General features: G+C 38.2%; 1 protein-coding gene across 1 annotated transcript in view; it reads right to left on the bottom strand.

Moving 5' to 3' along the window:
* The window catches only part of si (sucrase-isomaltase), a 126,246-nt gene that overhangs the window by 2,641 nt on the left and 98,918 nt on the right, over positions 1–24,687 (bottom strand). The window contains exons 41-46 of the mRNA XM_088346169.1: positions 22,901–23,049; positions 22,704–22,788; positions 22,570–22,626; positions 20,686–20,810; positions 17,298–17,386; positions 16,223–16,272 (exon numbers count right to left, since the gene is read on the bottom strand). Of these exons, the coding sequence (XP_088202295.1) occupies positions 16,223–16,272; positions 17,298–17,386; positions 20,686–20,810; positions 22,570–22,626; positions 22,704–22,788; positions 22,901–23,049 (555 nt within the window). The remainder of the gene's footprint in view (positions 1–16,222; positions 16,273–17,297; positions 17,387–20,685; positions 20,811–22,569; positions 22,627–22,703; positions 22,789–22,900; positions 23,050–24,687) is intronic.

The following is a 24,687-nucleotide window of genomic DNA, read 5'->3' as shown; positions in this document are numbered from 1 at the left end:
TCAAGGAATTTCAACTCCTTGCCCTGAAGAATTATCGTGCCGGCGTGATTAAGGGGCCTATCGTGGAAGAAGAGCCGGAGCTAGCGAAGCGGCTAGCGGCGTTATAAGTCTTTGGTACCATCCGTAATCATGGTAAATGCGAACTCACGACAAAATAAGATCATCGAGTGCTGGTGAAAAACATCGAAGCGCACAGGGAGCGCAGTTGCTGTGTTTTGCGGAAACGTGGCTCACGTCTAGCATTCCGGATGCTAACGTGTAGCCACCCGGAGCTACCCGGAGCAATCCGGCTTCAACGCCGCTAAACAGAGACACGAAAGCCGGGGGGAATCGGAGAGGAGGCGGACTTGCTAACACGAGGTGGTGTATCCCTGGATTTTTACAAAGAAAAGTTTTCCTTCTGCCGCAGGGATGTCGAACTTTTGGACTGGCGTGACGTCATCCACTCCGCTACAAGCACCCCTAGGGCATCATGTTAATCTGTTAATAAACAACGGGGTAGACTGCTGGAAGTGTGAATTTCCCTACGGGGATGAATAAAGTATCTATCTATCTTATGATAGTATTCACGATGCTATTTTTACAAATACAAATGAATGAGATGTTTTGCATTTTTTTAAGTTGGATTGATGATTTTGACTTGGTCATTTTGTAAGTAGCTTAATAAAAGTGCAAACATGAAAAAAAATATATAAAGGAAAAAGTGCAAGTACCCCTAATATAAACTATAATGCCAAAAAATGTGGATGTTTTTTTTTTTTTTTTTTACACAGGACAGCAATGATAGGTATCTGTCCTATCCTAATTGACCTTGAGGAAACTACCACCTCATATTCCATAACATTAATTATATGATATCAAATGGAATGGTTGACTAATCACCAGTAAACGAAGAAGGGCAAGAGCACAACCGACAAGGCCACTCTATATTTTGCCATTTGGAAATCCACCACATCAGAGGGTGCAATTACAGTGGCTAAGTGAGAACTCTTCCCAGATGAAGATTTTTTTTTTTTGACATTAAAAAAATCCTACACTCTGGAAAAGAACAACCCGTAGAAGGTGAAATATATTACAATATAAAAATATAAAATTGATAGAAAAAAATATATCCAGACGAGAGACAGTGACGAGAAGGTCATTGCACAAAGGACAAAACGGAAGAGTAGATATTCAGATTAGACAGCAAAATATGCAAATCAGCAAACATGTTGACAGGGTAGCAATCTCCAACTTTGCTGGTATCTTCTAAGTCGCATTGTGACCTGCAATAAGAGTGAGTAGAAACACACTTCTACAATACATGTGGCATGTGACCAGGGTTGGGTAGGATTACTTTAACTTGATTACTTTCAATTACTTTTGGATTACTCCAAAACCAAATATGCAAATAAAAGACAAAATAAACTAAATATGAATAAAATTACTAAATTGTGTGCAGGCTTGGGGAGTAACGGAATACATGGAACGGCAAAAATGATGTTGGCAAGCTGTTTGGATTTATTTTCATTTTGTTTCTGTCGGATTTTATGTTAGTTTCAAAGCCAGGAGAGAAAGCTTACCACGTGTTGTGAGTCAGAATTGTATTCATATTTAGTTTATTTTGTCTTTTATTAGCATATTTGGTATTGGAGTAATCCAAAAGTAACTGAAAGTAATCAAGTTAAAGTAACCCTACCCAACCCTGCATGTGACTTAAGGTTTGCTTGACTTATAGCCACACATACTTAAGACCTTAGCCAGCAAACGCTCTTTTTTTAAACAGATGAACTGAACACATTTTAGATGTAAAGTTTTATTCTTGTGTTTGCCAATAATTGTGCTTTCTGTTAGAGCAGTGATTTTCAACCACTCTGCCGCGGCACACTAGAGTGCTGTGACAGATCATTATCCAATGTCACTTTTTAAAATTGAAAATTTTATAAAACATTTCTGAATCATTTTCTGCAAATATTATGTCATGGTCAAGTGTCTCTGCTGTAAAGATGGATGGACAGTATAGTCATGCTACGCCAATATTTTTAGCCTGCCCTTCAAAAGTGTAATTTTATAACATTTTTGGTAAGTGGTGTGCCACAATTTTTTGCCAATGTAAAAAAACATGCACTGGCTCAATGATGATCTGCATTTATATAGCGCTTTTCAAGTCTTAACTTCCCAAAGCGCTTTACAGTGTGCTTCACATTTCCCAATAGCGGCCGGGCAGCCATGTAAGGCGCTAACCTGCTTATTGGGGGTATTAGGGGTTCAGTGTCTTACCCAAGGACATTTCGACATGTAACACGGACGAGCCGGGATTCGAACAGCGATCTCTTGATCCCAAGACGAGCGCTGTACCTCCTGAGCCACTGCTGCCCCGGGCTCAAAACAGGTTTTACAAACACTGTGCTAGGGGAGCAGGGTTTTCCTCCTTTGGGCGATCCTGGAAGCACGCGCCTCTGATGGAAGGGGGCTATGAAAAACTAAATTTCTGAGTGTGTTCTTTTCCTCTTTCTACTACAATCTCAGTTTTTAACCTTCACATAAAATATTTTACTTTCAACTTTTTAAGGACAGCGCAAACGATGCACCCCACAAATAAACCATCACAAAGAATAGTCCTTAGAGACGCAAAAAGACAATATATATGAAAAAAGTGGCACTGTAGATATCGGTATCATTGGAATCAAGTTGACGTCAATAAACTGCCAAAATTAAACTCTTGATTTAAGTCAAACTACTGAAACAAACAATGTAATTATTGACTTTAACAGTTCATGCAAATCCAAATAGCTGAGAAAAGTTAAAAACAATAAAAAACAAAAATACCGCCTAATGGTGAGACATGCAAGATTTATTTTGCACATCCATGCATGTCCAAATATTCTTCTTCTTTGGGAGGACATACTGCATGCAAATTAGTCATAAAGTAGGCGAGTGTGAGAAGAGAAATGCCTATAGCAAATGCAAAAGGTCACACACGCATGCAAAAAAAAAGAAAAACAAGAAAGAAAGCACGATAATAGATGTGGCTATGAAGTCAACCTTTTCTGTTTGTCTTTCAACACAAACACTTACTCAAAGTTGGAGGATAATCATTTTTTGTGATAATGAATAGTTGGGTCTCTGGAGTACTTGGTCATTCATCAAAAGCTAATCAAAAAAAAAAAAAAAAGACTATGTATTTTTTTGCTTCTTTCTGAAATTGTGTCTGTGAGGTTTGTGTTCATTTCCACCATTTGTGTTTCCTTTTATTAATTTTAGTATGTGTTTATTTAACAGTTATTGGAAAAAACTAAATCTGAACATATTCAGTGGCCTGCACGTAGGTTCTAATGTAGAGAGGCACAGTCAGATTTACATACAAGTTACATCTTTTTCAACATTTGATTGAAAGAGCAAGAAAATAATATACACAGATCACTCGGTTAACGGGGACCCAGAACCCATCCATCCATCTATTATCTGCACCGCTTATCCTAAGTAGGGTCGCGGGGGGGGGGCAGAACCACTTGCGAAAAATGTAAATAGTAACACAGAACGTATAATTGCAGTTAAATTGATGATTTTACCGTCATTATACAAAAACAAAACAAAATTGCATGGCTTCTCCTTCCAGAGTAGGAAAAAAAACAAGAGAGTGGTTGGCTCACTCAATCTTGCATTGGGTGTTCTCGATTTGAGCCAAGTCTCCGAGATGAATAAAATACAAAAATCCCAAATCAATTGGAGCAGTTTCCCACAAGCTGTATTGTTCATGGTTAATGATTCTGGTGGTGCTGAAATACAGGCTCCAAAATGGTAGAATTGTGAGGGTTGTTCACTTAGCCATAGCAGTAGGCCGACGCTGCCTGAGTCTAGTCCTGAATCCGACTAAAATCTTTGGAGTACCCGGTAGTGATCAGCATTTTTCTGCATTCATCTGACTTTCATCAGAGTCAGATTTAACTGACGATCCTATTTTAAATGCAATGAGCCATTAAAAGCTAACGCATGCTATCCATCCTAGTTTGTTTGGTTCTGAGGACTGCGCATGCCCACCTTGCCTGTCTTACTGACATCATACACCAGCCTATCACACTTACGTACGCACAGGGTTGGGTAGGGTTACTTTAACTTGATTACTTTCAATTACTTTTGGATTACTCCGATACCAAATATGCTAATAAAAGACAAAATAAACTAAATATGAATACAATTATGACTCACGACACGTGGTAAGCTTTCTCTTTTGGCTTTGATCTCTTTGATCTCCGGCAAAACTAACATAAAATCCGACGGAAACAAAATGAAAATAAATCCAAACAGCTTGCCAACATAATTTTTGCCGTTCCATGTATTCCGTTACTCCCCAAGCCTGCACAAAATTCAGTAATTGTATTCATATTTAGTTTCTTTTATTAGCATATTTGGTATTGGAGTAATCCAAAAGTAATTGAAAATAATCAAGTTAACCCTACCCAACCCTGCGTACGCAAGAGTCACGCAAACATAATCTGTCCTGTGCAGCAACTGCTGTGTTATCTCTAAACCACAACAAACAGTATGTTGATATCAATGACAATGAAAGCAATTCAATTCAAAATCCACGAAGAAGTGAACCAGTGATAATTGAAGCATTAAGAAGCGAGGGGTCTCTGTATTGATTTTAGCACAGAAAAAAACAAGAACATATTTTGGGCTTAACTGATAAATACAAGCATGAGTAGATAGGTGAGGCTCATTTAGGGAAAAAAAAATATATGCAACAAGAATATAATACTGGATGGTTTGACTTTCTGTTAGCTTGCTATCACTATGACTGATTCTATTGTTTGGGGCTGTGCTGTGGACCCAAAAATAATTGTTGGTCCGACTATCAACCTCTACCGTGTGGCAAGGTAATTGCGTACCTCACATGATATCTTGCTGCAAATGTATTTGGTACTGTAATAAGCATTCCTACACACAGTCACAGGTGAATAAATGAATCATTGACTTGACAAATTAATGAAAATGTATTTCAGTCAATTATATAACCAAGCACATATACAATGGTCAACGTTTCGGGGAGTAAAAAAAACTAACATTTCCAAGTATCATCTGAGGCACTAACCTTTCAAAATTAGGAACTCAGCCTTGCATAATAGTAGCTAATTGCTACGGACAATAGCTTCGACCAACAGAGTTATTACAATATCAAACCAGGTTACAAAAGTTAGGATAGGGATGTTTATGATGCCATAAACTACAGTATTTAATAATTTCAAATTCAATTGTACGTCTGTTCTAGAATATTGCCTTTTTTCAAGTAACAATGCAAAACAATATGAATAGCCACTGGAAGTGTTTGTGAAAGGCTTTATTAATAAATGAGAGTGATGGCTTTCACAAGGTATGTGTCAAGTTTGCTAGTTCGGAGATTAGAGTAAGATAAACAACACTGACTTTATTTTTCTGTAAATGTGTTTGTTGGGTGATGCGTTCATGCCCTACAAAAAAACTTTCACTCACTCTTCTGTTTTTTGTTTGTTGGGCTCTATTTTCTGCAGTAAATACCCATCTGTGTTTGACAACGGTTTCCATGCACCGCAGGTTGATAGGCTACTCAACAAAATCCGGACTTACTATTGGCCTCACAGAACGTGGAGCGGAATGAGCCTGGGCTCAATGGAATTAGACAATCTATATAGTTGATATATCTCGCAGAAAAAGCAGTCTTTCACTTGTTATAAGTAAAATATTTAATGTTTGTTTTGATTGTTTTAATCTGTTTGTTTTTACGATAGGAGACCTGCAAAGTACATTGTTATGGATCCTGGGTTATTTGTGCAATTCGATAATTATTTTGCACTGTTGTTAATTTCTGCTCACTGCTGATGGTTATTTTGATTAATGCGGGCTGTGTAGTATCAGCCACTCACCAAAGTGATTTACCAAAGCCACGGTGTAAAATATTTGACCACTAGATGACAATGTGTTGTCAGGTGCAACCGAGGGCCAGAGCCACTGGGCCACAGTTTACAGTGTGGTGGTTGAAAGCTGTATAAACATGGCGGGGACCTAAGTGGGGATACCAGACACTCTCAAATGGTATGGGTGCCATTTTACCTCATTTTAAAAGGCCCACAGAAAATGTTAATCTATAGCTATACAGGCACAGGGTATATCAAAAGAAAGTATCAACCTTCATCTTTCATTAGAAAGAAGAAAGTTGATAAATTTTACCCTTGTTTAGTAATAGTCGACCATAGTTTCTTGAAAATACTTGTTTCCAAGAAAACATCTGAGAAAACATGTATTTTTATGAAAACATATATTTCAAGCAGAACTTTAACATTGTTTCTTTTTTTTTCCTATAAGTCATACCTTGAATATCTAAGCAATGCTTTCCGTAAACTCAAGGGTACTTTGCTTGTGAAAAAAATTATTGTAATTAACTTATGCATGATCGATACATTAGCTTTGCAAAGACTTTTTTAGCAGCCAATGTTTCCGGTGGCATGGTCACGTACTTTTGGTCACTAGGGGAACACCCACATAATCTCAATTGCTTCACATACGAAGCATAGCAACTCAAAGAAGTGGAGGCTTTTTGATGTATTGACAAAGTTCTGATCAGCACCATTATTGCCCTCTAGTGGCAATTTTTCATACTGAAATCATTCCCAGAGCTCTATTATTTATGGATCAGCATTGCCCAAGCAAAATAAAAATTTTTTACGCTTTGGTAATCAGGAACATTTAGGCTATAGTTTTGCTTTAGCTTAGCACGCACAACAACCGGAGAGTGATGGAGGAAATTGTATTCATGAAAAGAGCCATATCTGGCTCGCGAGCCATATGTACCGCTCCCAAGCATGTTCCTAACCAACGCCATATCCATCGTCCACAAAATGAGTGAATTTGAGCTGCAGATTGCCACCAACAGCTTCGTCCGAAATTGGAGTATTTTTGTCACCATGGAGTCTTGGCTTCCCGACGCCGCAGTCCAACTAGCAGGACGCACGCTTCACCGGCACGAATGAGACGGAGACTCCGGTAAAAACAGGGGAGGGGGACCATGCGCCACAATAACAACCGAATCATTGACACACACTGCTCACTCGATATAGAGTTTCTAGTATTATCGTGTAGACCCTTCTATCTAGCGAGAGAGCTAACTGTGGTCATTGCGCTTGCTGTTTACGTTCCACCGAACGCTAACGTTAGCATAGCGCTAAATCTCCTGCCCGCTGCTATCAATAAACAGCAGCTTGCACACCCCGACGAAGCTTTTATCGTCGCCGGCGACTTTAATCGGCATGTTTAAGGACTGTACTTCCCAAATTCATTCAATACGTGGACTGAGCAATTAGGGAAAAGAACACTGGACCGTGTGTACAGTAAGATCAAACATCTAGTTGGATCCGACCATTTCTGTCTGTCCCTCACCCCCTCATACACCCCATCTCCGGAGGAAAACAAAGCCTATACAACAAAGAAACATCTTCTTTGTTCCATTATCTCTATGTTTTCCTTATCCTCACTGTAAAATGTGGAACTGGAGTGCCACGTCCAATTTTGTTGTCACAATATATCCCATGTTGTAACAATGACAATAAAGGTATATTCTATTCTATACTGCACCTGAAATGTGTAAATAAATACATCGTGCAAGAAGACAAAAAAATCAACTCACATTCAAGGCGGTCTATGTTCAGCGTCAGCCAAAATATCATGTGATGTGCTAATCTGCAAGGCAGCTTTGGCCTTGGTGCCCAACTTTTCCATCTACTGTTCATGCTAACGCACACTTACGCACAAACCAATGCATGCACACTCACACACAAGCTGCTTCTTTCGTTCCCGTCCTCCTCCCCTTGGCTGACAGACAGTGTGTCTGCTTTATCACTGTGTGAAATTGCTTTGGAATGAGCCTGATGGTAGGCAGAGGACAGCCACAGATGTTTGGCTTCGGTTGCCGCACGTGTGTGTGTTTGTGTTTGCAAACGTCAATCTGCAAATGTTTGAGTTTAAATGCATGCTCAGTTAGTGTCTGCCAATGTGTGAGTGTGTCTTTTTGTATGAATGAAAAGAGAATAGAGCCTGGTGAGTTCCATAAATCCAAGTGATTATGCCAGGTGGCGATAGTCCATCTTCAAAGGTGCGTTCAGATCACACTTTTGCGAAGTATCTACATACTTGAGGAAAACATTTTACCCAGGGCAACACCGATGCGGTACTTTTATATACTGTAAATTCCGGACTACAGAGCGCACTTGCTTAAACAATGTATGCTCAAATATAAGAACAAATATGGATTTTGTTTTTGAACCAACTACACCCGATTTAAAGCCACAGACTTAAACAGCAACTACATATTAGTTTATCATATTCTAAGCCCGGCACAGACCTAACGCCAACCACGTGGGACATCTCTCATCATACCTTTGGCTGCAGAACGCCAAAGGCACAATTCCCCTACACACCTGACCTCATGCTATTTTAGGGTATTTTTCTCAGTTCTGCTCCGAGTTGCTTATGTTAAATGTTTTCCGATCCTGTGACCATTCAAGATGCCGATTACAAAGACGGGCACACAGGTGAATCATGTAAAATAGGAGTCCTGTATTTCTAGACGACAATGCCAGGGCAACTGTACTGTGGAGAATAGTGCCATATTTTATCACCCGTGTGGCATTTTCTCTTGTTGTCATTGGTGGTTTCTGCGGGACCGGATTGAATTGCATTCACTTGTTATCCTTAAGGATTAAAGGAAACTGCGGCGACCTGACATGGACGCCAATGACAGGAAGTGAGAATTGTTGCATTATTGATAAACTACTGCTAATGCTCATCAATTCGGAAATATATGAATTGAGGACATGGTTTAATGTACTGTACTGTCAAACCCCCTATTTCACCCTTGTTAAGAATTGTATGATTACTGTTGGCAAAAACATGGACTCAATTCTTTCCAAGGGTGTCATAAATGTTTCCAGACTTCATTGTGATGTATTTGGAGCGCAAGCATGGTGGAAAAGAAATGATTCTGTTTCACCACTTAAAAATAATAAAAATAAAGAGCTGCATCATATTTAAAGCCACAGTGTTAAAATGTAGCAAAACAGTAGAAGCTTATAGTGCAGAATGTTCAGTGAATATAGGTTTGACTTGATTCTACATATTGTGGAGAGGTTTTGGAGCATTGTTCCTCAACCTTTTTTGAGCCCAGGATAACTTTTTTGTTGTCATTAAAGAAAATGTATTGGCACATCATCTGTTAAAAATAAAAAAAATGTTACAAATAAATTCCCGGCACCCTTTTGTGAAACAAGAAATTACATTGTTACGGAGATTTTGAGTACTGACGCTCTTCTATTTACGACCATTTGACTTATGTAAAACGGTAGGAACAAAGATATTTTTTTCGGGATCTCGAAAAATATCCGGACATCGCGGTAAGTTAGAATTTATATTGTGTGCATTTTTTCCAAGTACAGGACATTACTGTAGTGCTTCTTTCCACCGCTGTCAGTGCGTGACGGTGTGAGAGGTCACCCAAAATTCACCGGGGAGTGAAAAATACGCTTCCTCCTCCTAGCTTGTGTGTAAACATCTCTCCTTCACCTGCTCATAATCCTACCACTGCCACCACTGTAGCGTGTCCTTTTGTATGGGTAGTGGTTGGTCCTTGTTCATGAAAAAAATACTCTGAAACAGTTTACCATGGAGGAGGACATCTTGTAGCGCATCTCCCAAAAGTAAGTTAAACTTAACTTTATTTATCTTTATAGAGCAAATTATTTCATGAAATGTTTGTTTTTTAGTACAAAACGATACAGGTTATTTATACAAGCCTTAAGCATACGTATATAAACCTGAAACATACATTCCATTCAAAATATTGCACTGAAGCAACTTGCAAACAAATTCAAATTACGAACGATCGTCCGTTCGTAAGTAGGGCAGCATCTGTATGATGTGTTTCCTATTGCTTGTGGTCACTGTGGTTCAGGAGGCAATACAGGCTTATTAATATTGTTTGTTTAAGATGCGTGAAAAAAGAGAAATGTCTACACGTCCATGCCATTAGCATCACAACAAACTTTGGACAAATTACAAACAACATTGTGGTTTTTCACAACGCATGGACATACATATGAGAATACCTGTAGTATTATTGTGTTTTTTGCATTGAAATTTATCAAAATAAATATCCAACCAAAGTCATTAAGAGGTACACAGTTGAATCTAATAATCATTTTGACATTACTGCAAACGTATCAAATACTTTGATGTTAATCTGTTTGTGTAAAATACATGTTTTTGGCCTTTTTTTCTATATTATGTTGTTTGATTCAAACACTCATATGAAAACATAGCCAATTTTGATTTGACACAGTAAAACCTTTGAGGGTTTCCGCTACCTCACAACTTTGCGTTGTTTTTTGTATTTATTTTGATCAAACCAGGGGTGACAAAGTTGACTGATAAAACATCAGGCTCCAAGCTGAGAGCCAGACTGTTTAAATGTTGGACGTTTTGAACATGATCCCTCTTGTCTAATAACCCCAATAAAATCTACGGAAATCATGAACAATGCTTATTATTAACAGACATCCATCCATCCATCCATTATCTGCACCGCTTATCCTCAGTAGGGTCGCAGGGGGTGCTGGAGCCCATCCCAGCTATCTTCAGGCAGTGGGCAGGGGACACCCTGAACTGGTTGCCAGCCAGTCGCAGGGCACACAGGGACAGACAACTCACTCACTCATTTACACCTAGTTACAATTTAGACCGACCAATTAACCTGACATGCATGTTTTTGGAATGTGGGAGGACACTGGAGTGCCCGGAGAAACACCACGCAAGCATGGGGAGAACATGCAAACACTACACAGGAGGTTCGATCTCATGACCTCAGAACTGTGCCGCACACGCGCTAACCACTATATTAACTGACAAATAAGCAATACTATGGCACAAAATACTAATTTCCTTGATATGGAAATGCCCATAGCATTAGGATTAAGTGAAATAAGCTGCCATTTTTCAGGCATTATCCATAGCCTATGTAAACAAAAGTGGGCTAAATTTAGTTCAAAGGGAAATGCATAAAAAAGTAAGTTTCTATCATCCACTCGACTGAAATATTTAAACATTTATAATTGGCTTGGAATACAATACACTATAGTGCAAAATATATTAACCAAAAACGTTGTTTAAGGACACCAAACAAAATACACAACAATCATTGGTGTATGATGCAATTATAAACCAAGATCATCTCATGGGCGATGATATGTTGCGGTCCAATAAGTCTTCATTTAGATGTAGGTGGGTTAGAAAGTATTCATGTTTAATATACACTGTACAGTATACAATACTCACATTGTTTAAATCTTTTTTCAGCATGTAAACATGTTTTGTATTTGGTTCAAATAGTGTTAAAAGTATTTCATTGTATAATATTTGCAAATAAAGGGTTACTACTTCATGAATTCACGTATCTCGGGTTATTTGATAAGGTTTGAACAAGGGCTTAATATATGTATGGGTATTATCATATTGCAATATTGTTTTTTTTTTCTTCTCCTGGTAAGCACAACGGATATCATCTTTTCTAGATATGTAACAACTGAATTATCTTTCTAAAAACAGCAAATAATAAATGTTCCACTTTTCAAAAGTTTTGTTTTCTTATCAGGCATGATATGTTGTTGTTAGATTATATGTAAAAACTACCTTTGTGGGCCTCAGGAATACATTTCTTAATGCGACAAGAAAAAAAAAATGATTTAAACAACTGGAGCCAGACATGAAATTAGTTTGGACTGCTGCTGTGGCTAAAAAGCTGCCATTTTTCCAACTGTAAGGGGCCGGTCACACAGACATTTGCAGCTGAATCACGGCCAGAAATTTCTGCCTTTGAGGCGGACGCTATTGGACGCATTGAAATCGCCATTCAGACGAGATACAGCGGTGCCTAACACGAGGTCGGATTTTCGCGCGCGAGTGGCAGCGCGAAACTGTTTGGCGCTGCTCAATTCTTCAGAGCGCGGGTACACAGCCTTTCACGAGCGTATTGAGGCTGGACCACGGCCAGAAATTCCTGGCCGTGAAGCAGATGCTGTTGGGCGCCGTTGGACGTTTTGAGACCGCCATATAGACGAGATAGAGCAGTGCTTTACTCGCGGTCGGAAATTTTCACGTGGTTGGCCGCGCTCAAAACTTTTGAGCTGCTCAAAAGTTTGAGCACGTGTTAAACCGCGTGCCGCACACGTGGTCAACACGAGGAAATGACGCGGAACGACGTGCTCTGGCCGCGGCCAGGGCGTGCTTACACATGGGTAGGACGGGAAATTTCAGCGGGTAATCGTGGGTGGAGCATGGTAATAGCATGTTCTGCGCCTGTATCGCGGTGTTATTACGTGAAATTAGCGTGTTACGCGTGTGACAGTCAAACGCCTTTCTCTGCGTATAAACAGCGCGAATGCAGAGCACACGTCAGTTGTGCTCGTGACGTCAAGGGGGTTAACATGGATCCCCGTCAGCGTAGTTTCTCTTCATTTCGAATAAATCTTTCGGTGCATTCGCAACGGTCGCAGCAAGGCTTTAATGCTAGGACCTTAGCTTGGCCTTTTGGCTGAGAGTAAGAGTCCCGGCTCCTAAGCTTTGTAGCGTATTATGAACTGACCGATAATGGATAATGAACAAACAAGATTATTAAGACTATTAACCCTAAACCCCCCCCCCGTCAGCGTAGTGACCTCGTCTTAAACCATTTTTATTTCTTGACATTTCTTTTCAAGATAATAAAATAAAAATGATGCCATAGATTGAAATCTTGATCTTCCCGGGACTGTGTCTTGTGCGGTTATGAATACTACAGCCCGGTGCCGAGAATTGCATCCCCTCGCTAATACATCCACTTTTACCTCGTTTTATCTCACTTTTAGGGAATGTAATGGCGAACAATTAACCAAAACCACTTCGTCTTGCATTTGTTGGAAATGTAATACAACTTAAACCATTCCGTCTTTGTTTTTGTTGTGAACGTAATCGAACGGTAAATCCTCCCCCCCTCGCGTGAACGCGCATTCTCCTGCGCTTCCAACGAAGGCGATCGTATTCTATATAAAACGCTTATTAAAACTATAAAGCGAGCTAATTGTAACAATTGGGAGATCCTGGTCTATATAACGCGTTTATTTAAACAATAAAGTGCGATCGTATTCTACAAAATGCGTTTGTTAACGTGGATGAAAAAGTCACGCGAGGGGGTGGGGCGGTGTGGGTGTTGCGTAGGAGTCGGATTTGGGCACAACACCGGCTCGGGAGCTTTTATACCCGTGATCCACACGAGAAAATGATGCAGAAATGACGCGATGAGGAAGCGGAACAGTCGCCGGCGTCTGTTTTGCGGGCATACCACCGATGAACAGCGGATTGGCCAATTTTGCGCATTTTCCATCGCGGGCAACCACGGGCAAAAAAAAAACGCAAAATTTTAGCCGTGATTCAGCCGCAAATGTCTGTGTGACCGGCCCCTAAGTCTATCAGTTATCTATTTTCTTATGTGTGTGCATGTGTGAATGTGTGTGTAATTTCACAGCCCAGTCATCGCAAAATAATTTTAATTAGTGATTATTTCCTGTGCGCAGGCCAATACTCCCAAAGTTGAGCTGTATTTATTGAGTAATTTATAATTAGTTTTCGACTGACACGCGGACTACAGCACTAAGCTCTTTTTTGTGTGTATTTGTAAGTAAATTCAGATTTTCTTACTTGTGCATTTTCATGTTTTACAGAAGAAATATTTGAAATTAAAAGTCAGTCACATTCTGGAAAATGAAATATGTTTTTGCTACTGTAGCTCAACAAGTTCATAAAAATAAATGTAAATGTATCAAACATCACTTTGATTCAAAGGTATAACCTGTTTTGCTGATGTATTGCTTCATGGTGTCCGAGGATGTTTTTAATATTAGAATATGTTTGAGAATATACACACTCCTTCTTTAAACATAAACATGGTTGGGGTGGTAGATTACTTTGAAAATGTAATCATATACGATTAATAATTACCTTTTGAAAACTGTAATCAGGAATGTGATATTTAGACCTTAAGATGAAAGTAGTTTAACTTCATTCATTTCAATTACTTTTGGATTGCTCCAAGATTAAATATGCTAATGAAATATAAAATAAAATAAATATAATTACAACTAAAACATTTTGCTTTGGATTAATAAACAATGTAATGTTTAACAATAAATAAATAGAGGAAACCAAGTTCATGCTGTTATTTGTAGTCAAACAAAGTAGTATAGTGTTTTGAGCATAAATAAAACATTATCTATAGATAATAAAACATGATCTGTTTAAGTTCACATTGAGAATGCATTAAAAATCCAATAATGTTTTAAACACACAAATGGTTTATTTTATAATTTTACATTTACCCCAAAAATCTGGGATGACTTGTCATATTTTTCTGTCTCTCAAATGTCGGTGATTAAAATCATGATGGACACAATTAGTCCATCAGCACATTATGTATATGCAAATGTGACACATGTTAATTAGCACACGGCATGAATAAATGGATACTTAAACGGGTGCTGTGGAAGAGGACATTACCTTACTTTCATTTCATGTTATTTTATTTATATGTTCATACATGTTTGTAGATGTTGTCTCGTTTGTTTTTTACACAGGGACTTGGGGAATCTGCGGGAGTCCTGAGAGTGAGTGCACCAGTGCATGTGTGTGAAATGAATGAGACAGCAGAGATAAGGGGGAGATAGATAGAGAGAGAGAGAGAGAGAGAGAGAGAGAGCGAGAGAGAGGAAGAGAGCGAGAGAGAGGAGCGAACAGGCATGGAAAATGTAAAATGTTATTGCAAAGCAAGTTAAAGAATAAAAAGTCAAAAACACAGCAAGATGGAGGAAAATCATGTTATGTAAAATAAATAAAACATATCTTGAAATACCAGAATTACAAAAAAATGCATGTTTATATGATTGTTAATGTATGTTTGCTTGTTATTCAGAACAATGCCACTAGGGCGTACTAAATAATACACAATGTATTTTTATTAATCCCAAGCTTCCCTACTTCAATAAAAACTACCAATTACTCTATATTGCTTCATACACAGGGTTGGGTAGGGTTACTTTAACTTGATTACTTTCAATTACTTTTGGATTACTCCAATACCAAATATCCTAATAAAAGACAAAAGAAAATAAATATGAATAAAATTACTAAATTTTGTGCAGGCTTGGGGAGTAACGGAATACATGGAACGGCAAAAATGATGTTGGCAAGCTTTTTGGATTTATTTTCATTTTGTTTCTGTCGCATTTTATGTTAGTTTTGCCAGATATCAAAGAGATCAAAGCCAGGAGAGAAAGCTTACCACATGTTGTGAGTCATAATTGTATTCATATTTAGTTTATTTTGTCTTTTATTAGCATATTTGGTATTGGAGTAATCCAAAACTAATTGAAAGTAATCAAGTTAAAGTAACCCTACTCAACCCTGTTTATAAATGTTACCAGGTTTAAGTAAATGTACTTAAATTTAGTCTACGCCTTTAATTGCTCAAAAAGCTAGACAGAAATGTTCATTGTTCACATTCCATTACTTCCTCTTCATAAAAATTTGCCTCAAGCAACAATGTTAGGGTATGCCGTTATGGAACCTTTATCGGTACTTTTCCATTCCCAGACATAAACATTTGCTTAAAATTCAAGTTTGCAGCCCCAAATGAGTTTGTAAGCGTGCTCTCTAATTGCAAAGCAAAACAAAAAAACACATTATGTATGATTGATTCGATCCTCATGTGACACGTTTGTGATGATACCAAATGACTTTTCTTGCAGTGCAATTGTCTATACAACATAGTAACACATTTGCCGCATCACCGTCTTTATGTACCACTGCAGTGGTGACAAGTTAATATAATAAAAGGATCATAACTCAATGCACGGAATCATAAATTGGCAGCACCAATAAATCATCCCTACAGAGTCTCCTGCGGCTTTTGAGTAATACTTTTAAGAAGGGGAGTTATCTGAACCCCAAAGGAAGTCACACACATTCCAATTTTATCGTTTGAACTCATTTTGGTGAAGGTGACTTGCGACCTTTCACATTTACCATGCACTGCTCTCCGCTAAATCAATGAATTAAACGATGGCTGCATTAATAACAATAGTGACAAGAATGGAAAGAAGGGACGTGGCGTTTAGGCGGGCCCAAAACTCACCGATTCAGAGGCATACGAGGTCAGGAGATATTGTCCTTTTTTAACGGTGTCTGCGGGAAAAACATAAGTGTGAAAAACTGAAATGCAAACCAACTTAAAGTAAAAACATTTGATGTTTATTCAGATTTGTTTTTATTCTGATTGCATACAAAATAGAATGCAGTTCTGTTTTTATAATTGAAAACCTGCAAATTAGATTGCTTATTTGCTAGGGTTGTTTATTATTTTGGCTCACTATTATTCATTGTATTTAGTGTTATTGCACAGTGTTGTTTATTATAGTGACTTGTATGCACTGTTTACATAACTTTCATCCATCCATTATCTCCACCGCTTATCTTAGTAGGGTCACGGGGGTACTGGAGCCCATCCCAGCTATCCTTGGGCAGTGGGTAGGGTACACCCTGGACTGGTTTTCAGCCAGTACCAGGGCACACAGGGACATACGACTCACACCTAGGGACAATTTGGACTGGCCAATTAACCTGAAATGCATGTTTTGGGGATGTGGGGGGACACCAGAGTGCCCAAAGGAAACCCAGGGAACCACGGGTAGAACATGCAAACTCCACACAGGGAGGTTTGGCCTCAGGACTGTGCCGCAGACACGCTCATTTACAGTGTGGCACATCATTTTCACGAATGGCCAATCGTGCTGCTGTTTTTTTAATTTCCACACTATTTAGGGTTGATGGGCTTGTTCTAACCAAGTAGATATTTGCAAATGAAAGGCCTTTAATCCGTTTTTCATCCATTTACCTTTCCGTCCCTCCATCTACCAGCATTCCCATGTGCCGCCCTGTTTATCTATGAGGCTACCCTTTTTATATATGCAGAACACAGATCATAATTCTAAATGCAATATATCTATTTATTTTTTATTTTATTTTTTTAACTAAAAAAAGGCATAATATATGACTAAAACATTAAAATGGTTTCCGGGCTTCCATCTATGTCAAAACATCAACAGTAACATTTTTAAAATCGAGACATCATTTATCTCCATTTCTGGCTGTTGGCTGTAACTGAACATTTTTAAGCAGCAAGTTTCTCACAGGTGACCTTTTTCACTCACCTATTCCGTCGCCGTCATCCCAAAAGAACGTTCCCCGAGCGGTTCCTTCATCACTCAGGGCAACGATCAGTCCCAAAGGATTTTTTCGGCTGAAAGAGAAGTGCTGGTGAGGGCTTCTGCAATGAAGGGCACCTGCTATATATACATCGGCGCTAGCAGGGACCCACCTGATCACTCAACGCCCTCTCTCCAACGTATTTGCTTTAAAATGTATGTCATTCACAAAAAACTGACATGGGACTTTTGGATTTATATTTGATGAGATGAAGTTTTCCAATTAATTGGTCATGCTTTTTAATGTGAAGGCGTTCTATTGAACCAAATCCTTGTTTGGGGTGTTGAAATCGACATAAACACATCAAATACAGTGCCAAGTGAACTTTCTTACATATTGACATATATCAGGTTTTAAACTTAAAGTTAAAAAAGTAAAACGATTTTCTTAGAAATAAATAACATTGTGAGATACAATTGTAAGAAGAAACCCAATATTTTCAACACTTTATAGTATGCTAACAAATCAAAAAAATATGATTATGCGTTGCAAAAAGATCGATCCCCTTTGAGTTACAGGCCCCACACTGAGTAACCTGGGCCCAGAAGATTCGTTTGTCTGTTTTATTACATGAAAATATATAATTTGTCACTTGCGCGCTCCAAACAATATAATTGGCTTATTTCCACACATATTCAAATATGTGACCATTAACTCATATATTTGTAGGCATCACAGGCAGCCATTAGAGCCACAAGCAGTGTTCCCTCTAAGCAAGAAAATCTGGTCAGCGCACAAAAATGAGGGCTCAAAATTACTAATTAAGAAGCGACTTAAGTCAAACTTACAGTGCATGAAGGTAAAAATGCACGGGTTCCCCTGACGTTGTGTCCTAAATGTGGTATTTTGAAGTTGAGTCGAAGTAGAATGAAGTTGAGTAAAGTTAGTAGATTTTTTTGAGAAGCGGCTTCTTCGGCTCGGCTCACTAAAAGGAACCGGCTCTTCTGGGTCCTAAACGGCTCTTCAGGTTGGTTTTACTTCTTCAATCCCAACATGACCAAATATTATGTAAAACTATGCACAAAATGACTTAAAAGGAGGGGGGAATAGAACAAAAAAGAATAAAATAGCAAAATGAAAAATTAGTGAAAAGCTGAGAAAAAATAAACAAAAGGAAGAGAAAAAAAGAAGGAAACATTTAGAAAAAAATCCAGGAAAAAAAAATAAAGAAACGTAGGAAAAAAGTAAATAGAGAACAAAAAGAAAAAAGGAACAGCTCGGAAAAAAATAAACACAATGAGACTTTTTTGAAAATAATTTTAAAAAAAGTAGAAAAAAAAAAACACGGAAAAAATGAGAAAAAGTTTGTGTTGCATTCAAATATTTTTCCAAATTTCCAATTATATCAAGTGAATCTTGTTGCCAACATTGTACTTCCACTAAAAAAATGTGATTAAGTGCAGTTCTGTATCTTAAAACCGACTAAATAAGCTCCCAAAAATGTTAATATTATGCGACAAAATATATCAGGAAATAAAATGAAATGGATATCTTGTGAAATAATTGCAAGAACAAAAGTTATAGGTCGTACAACCTTTGCAATAGTACACGAGTCAATTCATTCAAAAGAGAAAAATCATTTTTCATTGCCGTAAACTCAGCAAAATGTAACTTGATGTCAAGTTTTGGACATGTTTGATAATTAATTATCTTGCCACACTTGGGATTATGGTGGCTCACTGTTGTTTCAAGCGTTGCTCACCGACTTTGTGTGAACGCTCAGACCCGTGGAAAATTACAGGGAACATTGGCCACAAGTCTTTTTAATTCTTTCTATATGTTTTGCAATTTTGAAAAAGAAACAAGTGCCCATTCGGCCTTACAAAACTGCTTGATTCCTTAAGAGTTGATGGTGATCATGTGTGCAGGGCCATTGTTTGGTATTTCTACAAATGCTCTATATAGGATTGTGGTCTGAACTTTAGCTTTTGTTATGATTACTGATGCGATGTACCTGTGCTCCTTTGGCGCCAACTGCCTCGGGCTCTGATTGGCTCCCTGTCACTATGTAAAACCCAGTCTTTCAGTCAGTGGTTGTCAGTCTGTCTGCAAACCCCAGTTCACGCTAGGCAAGCTTTTCGACCCTGACTCACTCCTGTTCTGGCCCCCTGTCTGTTTCCCGGCTTCGACCCATTTTCTGATCTCGACCACGTTTTTTGCTCTCCTTTCCCGGCTACTGACCTGTTTTTTTCCGCTCCCGACATCACCCTCGCTCGCCACGGAAATACAACTTCTGTGTCTAAGCAACCTGCTCCTCGCGACCAGCGATCTCCGGATCATGTGTACAATCCTTTCACTTCTTCCCAATAAAACTAAGAGAAACGTACGCAAGTGGGTCCCGTCACAGTTCTGGTCTTGACAGTTTTTTCTTTTTTGTCGTAATTGTAATATAAAATGCTGAAATCATTTGGTTCCACTTCATGGTTGTGTCTCACATGCTGTTGGTTTTCAGAAAATAAATTACAGTAAATTCCGGACTATAAGCCGCTACTTTTTTCCCTAACTTTCAACCCTGCGGCTTATTCAGTGGTGCGGCCAATTTATGTAATTTTTGCGCGCACTCGAGTGTTGCTACCATTAACTGCCCTGTCACAGCCACCATTTGGGATGAAAGCTATATTATTATTATTAAAGCTTTGAAAACTCTCTTGGTGTACTGTCTTTCTTTGTAAATATGTGTAACCCATGTGTATTTGCAACTGTATATTTTTGTAATGTATTTATTTTAGAGACTTATTCTGATATGTGAACCAAAAATGAGGGGCGGAACAAAGGCAGGGTGCCGAGTTTAAGTGGGGACCGCTAAAGGTGAGGGACAAATAAGGGATGAAGAGGGGGTAAAAAGGAGTTGCGTGAGTAAATGTGTTCATCTGATATATTTTTCTCACCCTTACCTTTGGAAATATACACTTTTTTCCTTGGATTACTTTCAACGGGACCCGGACCCTGCAGGTCTGCATCAAACCGGTATCATTTTCCGTTCATTTTGCCGGCTGTGATTTTTGGACTGTGGACTTTAATGAAGGACATTTAGTTTCAATCGCAGGACTTCAAGTCGGGTTTGGGTTGATTTTGTGTTTGTGTTACATGTTTAAATGTGGGCGCATGCGGCTTATATACAGGTGCGGCTTGTGTATGTAAAAAATCGGTTTTCCTCTTAAAATGTGGTGGGTGCGGCTTATAACCAGGTGCGCTCTATAGTCTGGAATTTACGGTAAGTTTTTTTAGCATTAAGTTTAAAGCCTGATATGTGGCAATATTACACGTTATAGGGCTCAAACAATTTTGCTAGATGTGCATACAGCACATTAAATCTATTTGAGCTACATTTACCTGTAGTATGTCGTGTTTTCTGGTTTCTGCCATGGCAAAATGTATCCTCCTCTGACGTGAAGGTTGATGTGGTCCATAGGCGTGGGCAACCAGACTTTTCCGCCACGTGGTTTTACTTCTTTGGCCTAATCAATAGGAGGATTGTTCCATGTCATTACTTGCAGCTTCAAGCTCAAAATGATTATTTGCTAAAAAGATGACGGACAAAACAATTGCAACTTGGGTGGCTTCCTGTAAAGGTTTTTTAGTATATAACAGCAGCTCAAGGACAACCCGATCAATTCAATTGTCAGTCTATTATTTTGCACCCACATTTTAAGTCAACATTATACCTTGGCATTTAAATTGTTTATTATTCTGTATAATAGCTGCTTTTGCTTAGTGAAATTGTTTGAGGCAAAAGCTTTTTCTGTGTGAGGTAAGTCTTTGTGCATTATTTGATATAAATAGCAATGGAATGTATTTTGTGATTAAATAGATTTTTCAAAAATAATAAACACTTTAAAAATTAGATTATGTTTTGAGTTATTTAAAAAAGTGGAGCCAAAGTTAAAACACAGAAAGTCCATCCCCTAAAATAAAAAAACATGAACTGAATGAAAAATAATTTATGTGGACAATGCTTCGAATTTTATTCAAGAACATACTATTTCTAAACCAAAAATAGCCTCAAAAACAACCCAAAAATAACAACAGTAATTAAATACAGTACTATATTATATGTTATTATTATTAGGATTATATTTATATCATATATACAATACTAAAGTATCCGAGTAATGTATAAGAAATTAAATACAAGTGGTACATTTGTTGTTGTTTTTTTTATTATTGAACTGCTGCAAAAGAGATTGCATAGGAAGTCAGTGCATTATTTTGATTTTGATACCTCACTGCTGCTCAATGTTTCCACTGTTATGCTCTGTTTACATCACTTGTACTATTGCTGAATAATGTTGCTGTTCTTTGATATCCACACCCTTTAGGCAGATCTGAGTTTTCTAACCTTTGAGGTTTAATGAAAATAAAGGGTTGAGGGGATGGCCTTTAGAACACATATGGAATCTGGCATTGTGACAGGTTTGTTCTACAGTCATCTGCTGTTCTTCTCCAAGTTCAACGTTTATTGATGCTGCGCCTCCTTATTTTTATTGCCTACTAAACTACAAACTTCTCAACAGGTTATTAGAATTATTTTGGGAGAAGGACCTGGTTTTCTGCATCGTTTTGTGCAAAATTACCCGAAAAGTTAGGTTGGATTGATCCATGTCCGTTGTTGATTCAAACATGATTCTGGAGAGATAATCTGTTTTAATTGTAATACAACTGCTTAATGGAATAGAATAGAATATATCTTTATAGTCATTGTTACAAAATGGGTTGAACATATTGTGACAATGAAATTGGGCGTGGCACTCCAGTTTCACATTTGACAGTGAGGATAGAAGAAAACAAAGAAGATAAAGGAACAAAGAATATAAGGTTATAATTTACACAATATTTACACAAGAAATGTGGGCATGTAGGATGTTACATACAGTTCTTGGATCGTATTAGTGCAATATGTGTAAAGTGCAAAAAATAGTCAACATTGTGCAAAAAAATAGTCAAAATTGTGCAAAGTGAGCATAGGCATGAATACAATTTTACATCTGTATGAGGTAGTGTGTTTCAGTTTGTTGTGCTTGTGTTTGTGTTTGTTGTGTGTACCCTGTAATTATTCTGAAAATAGTAAATGTAATGATATTTTAAGTTACTTTTAAAAATCTAAACTTTAATGTTTAATGTGTAATGTACAGTTCCGAATATTTTTTACCCATCTTTATATATTCTCTCTATAAGAAATGACAACAGATGACAAGCTTGCAATTTTTTTAAACTTACCGTATGGAAGTCGTACCAACGCGTATCAGGTATATAGGCTTCTACTTGTGTAGCTCCCTGCCAATAAAAAAGTCAGGTGAGTAATACACATAAAATACATTAACAAAGTGATTGAATAATTTATGTGTGCATACCGCATCAAGGGCTGGACTGATAAGCAGAGCAGGTCCCCAGAGGAACTGCTTGTAAATGTCCCATGTGGTTTTATCGCTCGTAAACCTGACACATAGGTAAAATGTAGCTTCTTTTACTGGTTCAAATATGCATGTGACATTCACTTTTAGTCATTTGAGTAACAGTATGTTCGAAATCCCAAATTCAGTGTGCTTACTCATGCAGAAGAGGTCTGACAACTGTGTTCCCTTTGGTGTGAGCATCGAACATTAGAGTGTACAAGTATGGTAAAAGCGTGTAACGAATGTTGAGAACATCCCGAGACGCTTCAGCGAAGGTAGAGTTCCAGGCGACCGGGTCTTGTCTCTGCATACAACGATAAAAAAATAATCATACACAGACGCATATAATATGAATTTAGATGCATTTACTCTCAAAAATCAAGACACACAAATGGTTACGTTTAAACATAGGGATGCCGCTCCATATACAAGCTGCTTGATATACGAGACATCTAAGGTGCCTTTTACCCTGTCGTGTCCAGCATGGTCGCCGTGGCGACCGGCTGGCCCCGCCCCCTGGGCACCAGCTGTAGTAGATCAGCTAATTTGCGTGTGTGCTACTTAAGGGTGGGTTGTGGGTTTTGCGGGTGCTGGTTCATTTGCATTTTCTGTTCTATTTTGCTCTGTCCTGTTTTGTTTGATTCGGAGGAAACCTGTGTTTTCACGTTTTGAGAAAAAGCCTGTTTTTGTTCTGTTTTGTCCCTGAGTTTTGGACGACTTTTATTTTGCTAAATAAAAGTTCTGATCGTCAACGCAAATGAGTTCTCCCTTCCTGCCTCCTGCCTCCGTTCTGGTCCGGTCCTCATGACAGACCCAGGGTTGGGTAGGGTTACTTTAACTTGATTACTTTCAATTACTTTTGGATTACTCCAATACCACATATGCTAATAAAAGACAAAATAAACTAAGTATGAATAAAATTATGACTCACAACACGTGGTAAGCTTTCTCTCCTGGTTTTGATCTCTTTGATCTCCAGCAAAACTAACATAAAATGCGACGGAAACAAAATGAACATAAATCCAAACAGCTTGCCAACATCATTTTTGCAGTTCCATGTATTCCGTTACTCCCCAAACCTGCATAAAATTTAATAATTGTATTCATATTTAGTTTCGTTTGTCTTTTATTAGCATATTTGGTATTGGAGTAATCCAAAAGTAATTGAAAGTAATCAAGGTAAAGTAACCCTACCCAACCCTGCTTTTAGCAAATATATTTTCCAACATACGAGAGAAAATTTTAAGTTCTATGAAATCCCAGACACTTCCACTAGATGGCCTAGTGTTGAGGCAGCTCACTGCAATGCTGGTCCATGTATTTGTGTTTCCTGCCATACAAACCTGAACCTGAGAACTTTTTTTGTGTTGTGCTTTTTTTATCGCATAGCATCTGTTGTTGTCCTTCACTCCTCCCACACCTTTTTCCTTCAGTTCTCCACCACAACACCGGTTTAATAAGCAACCACCGACTTCATCCATGGTTAGTGCTCATAATAAACTTGCAATTTATTTAGTTAATATAATTTTATTTATTGTATTATTTTATTGTATGTTCAATTACTATTTGAATGTGATTTAGTCATCAGGAAAAGGTGTTTTATAGGTATTTAGGCTTAACTTGGATGTTTTGGGGAGGCCGAGAACATATTACTGTTCAGTTATTTTTTATGAGGTACCGTACATTCTGCACCTTAAGCCGCCACTTTTTTCCCCAAATATTTAACGCTGCGGCTTATTCAGTGTTGCGGCCAATTTATGTATTTTTTCTAACAGCCGCCATCGGCACTCGAGTACAAAAGGTAAGGTTTAGAACGGTGGAATATATGCGAGTGTGTTGCTAGCGTGTTTTTGAATAAAGGAGCATAGGACAACGTCTACATGACGTCTCTTTCCCATACTGGGGAAGACCACTTTAATGACGTCAGTTATAAGGAGGAAGA

Source organism: Urocampus carinirostris, chromosome 10 (assembly GCF_059441175.1).
Source record: "Urocampus carinirostris isolate Australia breed hairy pipefish chromosome 10, RoL_Ucar_1.0, whole genome shotgun sequence".
NCBI lineage: Eukaryota > Metazoa > Chordata > Actinopteri > Syngnathiformes > Syngnathidae > Urocampus > Urocampus carinirostris.
This window is presented reverse-complemented; position numbering and strand designations above follow the sequence as displayed.